Source organism: Planococcus citri, chromosome 1 (genome assembly GCF_950023065.1).
Source record: "Planococcus citri chromosome 1, ihPlaCitr1.1, whole genome shotgun sequence".
Taxonomy (NCBI): Eukaryota; Metazoa; Arthropoda; class Insecta; order Hemiptera; family Pseudococcidae; genus Planococcus; species Planococcus citri.
Window position 1 is genome coordinate 74,129,839 of NC_088677.1, and position 9,269 is coordinate 74,139,107.

At 36.3% G+C, this 9,269-nt stretch overlaps 2 protein-coding genes across 2 annotated transcripts; both read right to left on the reverse strand.

Moving 5' to 3' along the window:
* Nucleotides 1–2,680: 2,680 nt before the first annotated feature.
* On the reverse strand, nt 2,681–4,499 carry LOC135831865 (uncharacterized). The gene is made up of 2 exons (XM_065344688.1): nt 3,991–4,499; nt 2,681–3,909 (listed from the first exon to the last, which is right to left on the reverse strand). The coding sequence occupies exons 1-2, from the start codon at nt 3,993–3,995 to the stop codon at nt 3,216–3,218; spliced, it is 699 nt and encodes a 232-aa protein (XP_065200760.1). The 5' UTR covers nt 3,996–4,499; the 3' UTR covers nt 2,681–3,215.
* Nucleotides 4,500–7,045: 2,546 nt separating this feature from the next.
* LOC135831870 (chromo domain-containing protein cec-1-like) lies at nt 7,046–8,896 on the reverse strand. The gene is made up of 2 exons (XM_065344698.1): nt 8,603–8,896; nt 7,046–8,513 (listed from the first exon to the last, which is right to left on the reverse strand). Exons 1-2 carry the CDS (start codon nt 8,605–8,607, stop codon nt 7,607–7,609), a joined length of 912 nt encoding a protein of 303 aa, XP_065200770.1. The 5' UTR covers nt 8,608–8,896; the 3' UTR covers nt 7,046–7,606.
* Nucleotides 8,897–9,269: the final 373 nt, after the last annotated feature.

Here is a 9,269-nt window from a genome sequence, read left to right on the forward strand (position 1 = left end):
TAGTCGGGTTTTGGAACATTTTAAAAGCGTCAAAAAGGTCTAAATTTTGAAGACCTGCTCTCGAAATTTCACTGTTTCAAATTTTAGTCGAATCATTTTAGTGAAATTTTTAGTCGATCCTCGAAAAAATTGGGGGAATGCTGAATTTCACTTATTTGTTCAGATTGGTCTCTAAAACAACCCATCAAATGTTGCATCCCGCAACATGCATGCCGGTTGACCCCGCAAGAGGTCATTAACATTTGCCGATACAAGTTTTTCGGCTATATCGCCGAAATGAAGGGCCCGAGAGGAAACATGTTCGAACAAAAATTGTCCTACGCTAAATTTCCTATCAGCATGACCAGTTCAGCTTTTCCCAAAATGGCGATTTCATCCCTACTGAGGAGGGGGTAAAGTTGTCAATTTTATGAAAATTGTTTTAAAAAATGAAAATTGACAATTTAATACGTGTACTCGATTCACGGTAGACTCGAAAATATGTTAACCAAAGTTGCATACCGCAACTTGTCTTCTACCCTCCACAAGAGGTCATTAACCTTCATCAATCTACGTTTTTCGGTTATATCGACGAAATGAAGGGTCAGAGAGAAAAAAGTGATTCAACTAAAATTATTCTACGTCAAATTTCCTATAAGCATGAGCAGTTCGGTTAAAATATTGATTTTCGATTTTTGGCGAATTTTTGAAAATCAAATCTTGGCCAAAAATGAGGGGAAATTTTTTTTCCAAACTGAGCTATAAAGCTGAAATTATGCGAGGAAAAAAATCAATCCTATAATGTGAAACGTAGGTAGGTAATAATTTTGAAACCGAGGAATGGGAAATACCCAATTTTCTACCTGCCAAATCCGTTGGAAACGATTTGAAACAGTTTTGAACAATTCTGGAGCCTCCAGCACATTTTTGAAACTTGAAATTCCTGCACATCAGTTGATGTTGGAAAGCGAAATTCACGCTGCAATCCAATTTAAACATGCTATTAAGTCGACTACTGGTGGGTTCGAGTCATTTTGCGGCCACCAGCAACTTTTCTAAAATTCTTGGAGCCTCCAGTAGATTTTCGAAATTTGAAATTTCCACAAAATTTCATCAAAAACTATTGGAAAGCTAAAATTTATTCTGTAAACTAATTTCAATACGCTGGGGAGTCTACTACAAGTAGACTTCAAGTCGTTTTGGAGCCTCCAGGGATTTTTTGGAAATTGCTGGAGCCTCCAGCAGATATTTCAATGCTCGAAATTTCTATAAAAATTTACCAAACAGAGTTGGAAATCCTGAATTCACATGTGTACTCCAATTTAAATACGCTATGAAGTCGACTACCGGTAGATTTCAAGTTGTTTTGGAGCCTCCAGCAGATTTTTAGAAACTTTTGTTCTTCAAAATATGCCACAAAATCTATCCGGATTAACTTTCGGCTTTCCAACTCCATTTGATGAAATTTTGTAGAAATTGCAAGTTTCAAAAATTCACTGGAGGCTCCAGTAATTTTCAAAAACTCGCGGTAGGCTCCAAAACGACTTGATAAATACTTGCAGTCGACTGCCTAGCGTATTGAAATTATTAGTTTATTACAGAATGAATTTTAGCTTTCCAACTGCTTTTGATGACATTTTCTGGAAATTTCATGTTTCAAAAATGTGCTGGAGGCTCCGAAATGGTTCAAAACGGGTTTAAATCGTTTTCAATGGATTTCACAGGTCAAGAATAGGGTATTTCCCAAATTTCAGCTTTGTAGCTCTATTTGGTAAAATTTTGTTTTTTTTCTCATTTTTGGATAAAATTTGATTTTCAAAAATTCACCAAAAATCGAAAAATATTTTTTAACCGAACTGCTCATGCTTATCATAGGAAAATTTTAGTTGAATCACTTTTTTCTCTCTGAACCTTCAAATTCGGCGATATAACCGAAAAACGTAGATTGCTTGTGGGGGTAGCAGACAAGTTGCAGTGTACAAACTTTGGTCAACATATTTTCGAGTCTATCGTGAATCGAGTACACGTTTTAATTTGTCAATTTTCATAAAATTGACAACTTTACCCCCTCCTCAGTAAGGGTGAAATCGTCATTTTGAGAAAAGCTGAACCGGTCATGCTAATAGGAAATTTAGTGTAGAACAATTTTTGTTCGAACATGTTTCCTCTCGGGCCCTTCATTTCGGCGATATAGCCGAAAAACTTGTATCGGCAAAGGTTAATGACCTCTTGCGGGGGTCAACCGGCATGCATGTTGCGGGGTGCAACATTTGATGGGTTGTTTTAGAGACCAATCTGAACAAATAAGTGAAATTCAGCATTCCCCCAATTTTTTCTAGGTTCGACTAAAAAATTGAAATGACTGGACTATTTAGAGAGTGACATCATTCTATGATGAGAAATCTCCACAGCTTTTCCCACAGAAACCATTAAGAGTTTTTTTTACGATTTTTACGTAACAGCAATTTCGAAAGTTCTTCAGACTATTTTATGGATGTTCAAAACTATACCTACCAATTATCAAGTCGTTGATTTTTTTTTTAAATTCAAGATTCTACGACCTTGACGATATTTTAAAGAGTATTCAGGGTGAAATCGACTGGGAAACGTTCAAAATATTTCGTTCAATCAACTCGTGAAGAAAATTCGATCAAAAATGAAGTGAGTGCGATTCTCAGGATAGACAAATTAAAGCAACAAGTAAAAGTTTTGCTAATGTCTATAATATTATGGTATAGTTAAGTAGAAATATATCGTTAGTTGACAAATTAAAATTCAAACTGATATTACAAGTGAGAAATTGAACATTTCAAGACAAACGTTTGATTAAAAACTAACATTAATCACTCAATAAATGAAAAACTTGGTTTTTGAATTCGACAAATAACAAACCAATCGAACCTTGACAACTTTTCGTACAAACAATTTCAGAATGATTAACATTTTTGCAAATAAACTAGGTACATAGTAATAACATCTTAGAATATAAACACAATAAAAAATTAAAATGCTGATCATAAAATTTATAAGTATTATCGACTACCTGCCTATCTAAAAGTAAAAATAACGAAAAACAAACTTAATATCAATATTCGACCATTAAAATTCAATACCATAACATACGATACAAGATAAAAGGACAGCATTGCAACAAAATATTCATATCACAATCGAACCAACAATAGAAAACGATTCTGGCATAATTCTCGATAAATGCCGACGTACCTATTTTAACTTTATCCGAGTGACACTTTTTTCAGATTTTTCACCGAAAACTCATCTGGAGCTGGCTTCAACTTCTTGTGTCTCTCTAAATAATCAATATACACCTGCGGCCACGCAGCGCCAAATTTTGAAGAATCGAACCATAATTTTTTGCCGCTTTTCTTAAGTTTAACCCAAAGCTTCATCCCAAGTTCGTTACGTAGAGGTGCAGCGCCGATTATTTCGAGATCCTTGGCAGGATGTTTTTGTGCTATTAAATCGTCTACCGTATCACAATCACTAGATGAACCGCTATCATCATTAGGGTCGAAATCATCTTGACTCACATCTGGAGACCATAACTCATCAGTTGTATAAGGGACTGTTTTACGAGCAACATGGCGCGGTTCTTCGTGATTCGTACGAGAAGATTCATCAGTTGGATGAGTTTCGTCCGGTTTACTTGAGCTTACTTCTGCTTCTCGATTACCTGCATCTTTGAGTTGTCTCGAGGCAACCGAGTCCAAAACCGACTCGTTGTTTATTGGTGGAGTTGATTTTAGACCTTTTTCGAATTCTTCTATCAATACTTTGGGGCAGTCTTCGGCGAGAAACCACGAATCACCGGGTTCAATGTCGTCTTCCAATTCCATAAGATAATACGTCACATTTTGGTCTATTTTTTTGGCCACTATACGCACGGTAGCGAAACTTTCGTCGTCTGAACTGCGATAAAATATCACGCCAAGGTATAAATATCGAATACTTGGATTTTAAAGGAGAATAATTCAGTTTATAGTGGCTTACCTCATGTTTTTAGTTTACTCGATCCCAAATTGGGCGATATTTTTCATTGCCGCAAAATACGAATCAAAATATCTGATAAAATTGATGGCAAAAACACGAATTACGTTACGCAGATAAGCAAAAGAAATAAAAATAACCAACGAGACTATAAAGCAAACTGTTTTGCCTATCAAAGGTTAGGAATTTGTTTCTTTTCCGCACCTTTATCTTGAAAAATCACAATTGACAATTTATTCACCTAGCGGAGTAAGATGAAACTGAATTTATATAAGAAATGTTGTGATTGACTTATCTTAATTTTAGCCCTTTCTAACCTATTTGGTCCAAAAACTTGAATATCAATATCAAAGCATTTGCAATGAAGTGAAAAAATGACCAATATTTATACCTACATCTTGCTAATGGCGAAATAGTCTCAGATATTCGTATTACACATTACGAGTAACTTTGTCCAAGACCTCTTTATTCTACTTCATTTCACAGCGAAGTTAAAATCTGCGTACGTTCGATTACAAACCTTATCAAGATTGATGCATTATCCAACACTAACGCAAACGAGTGGCATAGAAAATCAGCAAGCGAGAGTTAACCAGTTAATTCGTGAATCATGCAACTTGACCTACGTTCCTCTCGATACAGAATTAAAATCTCTTTCAAAAATGCCAAAATGAGAGTCCATTTTTACAGTGAAAACCACAAATCTCAAATTTAAACTTGGAATTCTCTTTGCTCAAAACATAACTCTTGAAACAAGCTCAACAGACGCTGAAAATTTCCCAAATCTCAATGAATCTTCCTTTTTTCGAGAATGATTAAGTGTAGGTATACCAAAATCAGACAAAATTTGATTAAAAATCGTCAGTTTCTTTCAGCTCTTCCGATCTCAGCGTAATTTTTCAGAACAAGTCATAAATCTTGCTAGCAAATGACAGCTGAAAAAACTACAATTTTTCACCGTTTGAAAATCTTCATCGAGGAGCGAAAAATTCGAAAAAAAAAATCAAAAATGACTTAAGGATGTTTTTTCGAGACAATCCTAATTTCGACTGAATTCCTCGAACTGATTTTATGGCACCCTCCCTACCCATAAATGCGATCGAGTGCTCAAAAACAGCAAACGATTACTTTTCGTCCTTGTTTCAAAATTTTAGACACCCCCCCCCCCTTCCCTCTCATTCGGGGCATTCCATGTCAACTGAACCAACGTTTTTGGGTCATGTCTTTCGATTTCGCTCAAATTTTTTTTACAATTATCTACCCACCCAGTAGGTAAGTAAGAAAGCCGCAATCAGTTTGGTCCCAGCCCCCTCAGGGGGCGGGTGGGGGGGGGGGGTTGGTTCCATTATTTTCACATTGTCTCGAGGTACTCAACTTCAGCAGCCCATTCCTTCAAAACTATGATACTTTGATCAAAACTGATTTCACAGTTCGAAAGGGCATTGAATTTTGAACTTTTTGAGTATTTTGAAATTTTCAATAGTTGAAAGTTGAACTTTCAATTTGAAAGTTCAAATTTCAAAATGGCGCTGTAAGTGGGAGCTACCATTTAAAATTTTGAAAAAATTTCCATAGGTGTACATTTTGATACTTTTTCGAAATATTTAGGTTTCGAGATGGGACTCTTGACGGAGGGGGAGCACCCCCACCCCCAATTTTGGGTGAAACTTTCGAAAGAAAATCTGGGGCATGTGATATATCGAATTGTATGTTTTCGGCGACGCTGAATACGAATATGACCTAAGATTTTTTATTGGACCCGTCCACGGCCCCCTGCACCTCCCCAAAGGGGGTAACCCAAAAAAAATGGTAAAATTCGTGTGACACATGAAATAGTATGTTTTCGATATCGCTGAATACGAATATAGCCATAGTTTTTTAAATCGACCTCATCCATGGCCCCCAGAACCTCCCCCAATAGGTAAAAGTCCAATAAAGTTGTTGGGTGCCGTGGATGAGGTCCAATCAAAAAATCTGACGTCATATTCGTGTTTAGCGTCACCAAAAACATATTATTCCATGTGTCGCACGAACAAAACACTTTTTTGAACTTTTACCCCCTTTGGAGAGGTGCTGGGGGCCGTGGATGGGGTCCTATCAAAAATCTAACGTCATATTCGTGTTCAGCGTCGCCGGAAACGTACAATTCGATATATCACATACCCCAGATTTTCTTTCGAAAGTTTCACCCAACATTGGGGATGGGGGTGCTCCCCCTCTGTCGAGAGTCCCATCTCGAAATCTAATTATTTCGAAAAAGTATCAAAATGTACTCCTATGGAAATTTTTTTAAAATTTTAAATGGTAGCTCCCACTTACAACGCCATTTTGAAATTTGAACTTTCAAATTGAAAGTTCAAAATTCAATGCCCTTTCGAACTGTGAAATCAGTTTTGATCAAAGTATCATAGTTTTGGAGGAATGGGCTGCTGAAGTTGAGTACCTCGAGACAATGTGAAAATAAAGGAAACCCCCCCCCCCACCCGCCCCCTGAGGGTGCTGGGACCAAACTGATTGCGGCTTTCTTACTTACCTACTGGGTGGGTAGATATTGTAAAAAAAATTTGAGCGAAATCGAAAGACATGACCCAAAAACGTTGGTTGAGTTGACATGGAATGACCCATACATCTGGTTGGCTTTTGGAACATTTCAATAGCCTCAAAAAGGTCTGAATTTTGAAGACCTGACATCATTTTATTTCCAAAAAATAGGCGCAGAATAAATTTCATTATCACGTACCGCTCAATTTTATAATGAGAAATCTCTACACCTTTTCCCACAGAAACTATTGAGAATTTTTTTACGATTTTTACTTGACAGCAATTTTGAAAGTTTTTCAGACTATTTATGGATGTTCAAAACTATCAATTATCAAGTCGTTGAAATTTTTTTTTCAATTTGATATTCTACGACCTCGACGATATTTTTTAAGCAGTATTCAGGGTGAAATCGACTGGGAAACGTTCAAAATATTTCGTTCAATCAACTCGTGAAGAAAATTCAATCAAAAATGAAGTAAATTGCGATCCTCAGGATAGACGAATTAAAGCAACTAGCAAAAGTTTTGCTAATGTCTTTATTTTGGTATAATTGGGTATAGAAATATATCGTTAGTTAACAAATTAAAATTCAAACTGATATTACAAGTGAAAAAAATAATGCCATTATAAATTTTGAACATTGTTATCAATACAAACGTTTGATTAAAAAATAACGTTAATCACTCAACAAATGAAAAACTTGGTTTATGAATTCGACAAGTAACAATCCAATCGAAACGTGAAACGTAGACAACTTTTCATCGTAAACTTAATGTCAAAATTGATTTAGCATTTCAGCAACTAAACGAGTAGTAACATCTTAAACTATAAACACAATGAAAAATTAAAATGTTGATCATAAAATTCATAAGTATTATCGACTACCTGCCTATCTAGAAGTAAAAATAACGAAATACATACTTAATATTGATATTCGACCATTAAAATTCAATACCATAACATACGATAGTAGATAAAAGGACAGCATTGCAACAAAATATTCATATCACAATCGAACCAACAATAGAAAACGATTCTGGCGTAATTCTCGATAAATGCCGACGTACCTATTTTAACTTTATCCGAGTGACACTTTTTTCAGATTTTTCACCGATAGCTCATCTGGAGCTGGATTCAACTTCTTGTGTCTCTCTAAATAATCAATATACACCTGCGGCCACGCAGCGCCAAATTTTTTAGAATCGAACCAAAATGTTTTGCCGCTTTTCTTAAGTTTAACCCAAAGCTTCAACCCAAGTTCGTTAGCTAGAGGTGCCGCGCCGATTATTTCGAGATCCTTTTCAGGATGTTTTTGTGCTATTAAATCGTCTACCGTATCACAATCACTAGATGAACCGCTATCATCATTAGGGTCCAAATCATCTTGACTCACATCTGGTGACCATAACTCATCAGTTGTATAAGGGACTCTTTTACGAGCAACATAGAGCGGTTCTTCGTGATTCGTACGAGAAGATTCATCAGTTGGATGTGTTTCGTCCGGTTTACTTTTTTTCGGTACAATTTCGTCCTCGGAGTCGATGCGGCTTAAATTTACAGACGAATTTGCTGCAGTTGCATTGGCATCGGTATCTTCATCTGGAGGATGTTGTTCGTCCGCTTTACTTTTATCTGAATCTTGCTTCGGTTCAGTCTCGTCGACTTGAGATTCGTCTTGGCTTAAATTTACAGACGAATTTTGCGCAGTTCTATCGGTATCGGTTTCTTCACGAGTCGTGCTCGATGCTTTTCGTTTAGTAGCACTTTTAGATTGTCTTTTCTTGGTAATTGACTTACTGCGTCTCGGCGTCGCTGCTTTATTCGTTTGTTCAAACTCTTCGATCAACGTTTCTGTACAATCTTTTGCCGGAACCCACGAATTGTCTTTATCGTCGTAGCCTTCCCATTTAACGAGATACTGCGTTTTACCTTTTTGCTTCCTTTGAGCGACGATTTTCTCGACAGCGTAAAATCCTTCGTTCGAACTAGACGATCACACGTTTTACATCGAGTTTTAATTATACGATATTTGAAATTCAAAATGGTGTCTTTGAATAATTTTGGTTCAACTTACCTCATATTTTAGCTCGGTTTGATCCAACGTGTGGCGATGTTGGTGAATTTTATGCAAAAATGTTCGATAAATAACGAAGCATTCAAACTTGTACTAATAATGGCGATGTCCGATTGAAACGTTAGGCCAACTGAAGCGTTCACGAAAATACAAAACAAATCATTCGATCGAACTGATAAAATTATGTAGCGAAAACACCAACTTTTGAAAGAGGGAGAAAAATATAAGATATTTGAATTGAAAATTGAGGCAACACTGCCGTCAAAGTTTGAATGCCAAGTTACTTTGCGCAGGTATTTCTATCTGTGACCAAACTCCTTCTATGTACCTAAACCTATTCAATGCACTTCGCCTTGTAATTATTGTTCACTTCATCCGAAAGATACCAAACACGAATTTCTGAAAACTGTTGCCCTCGCTCCGTTTGGACTCCTGTTTTTTATTCGCCTTCCCAAAATTTACTTGAAAATCCCGATTTTTTGCCTGAAAAAATGTCAATGACCAAAAAATGTTTCCCATTTTCAACGAAGATTGCGAAAAAGAATCATTTTTTTGACCAATAATTGCTAAAAACTCGCGCTTTTCACCATAAAATGGTGAAGTTTTGCTTTTTACTTGAAAATAATTGCCAACATTTTCGGTTTTTTGTAAAAAAAAATCCAAAGTT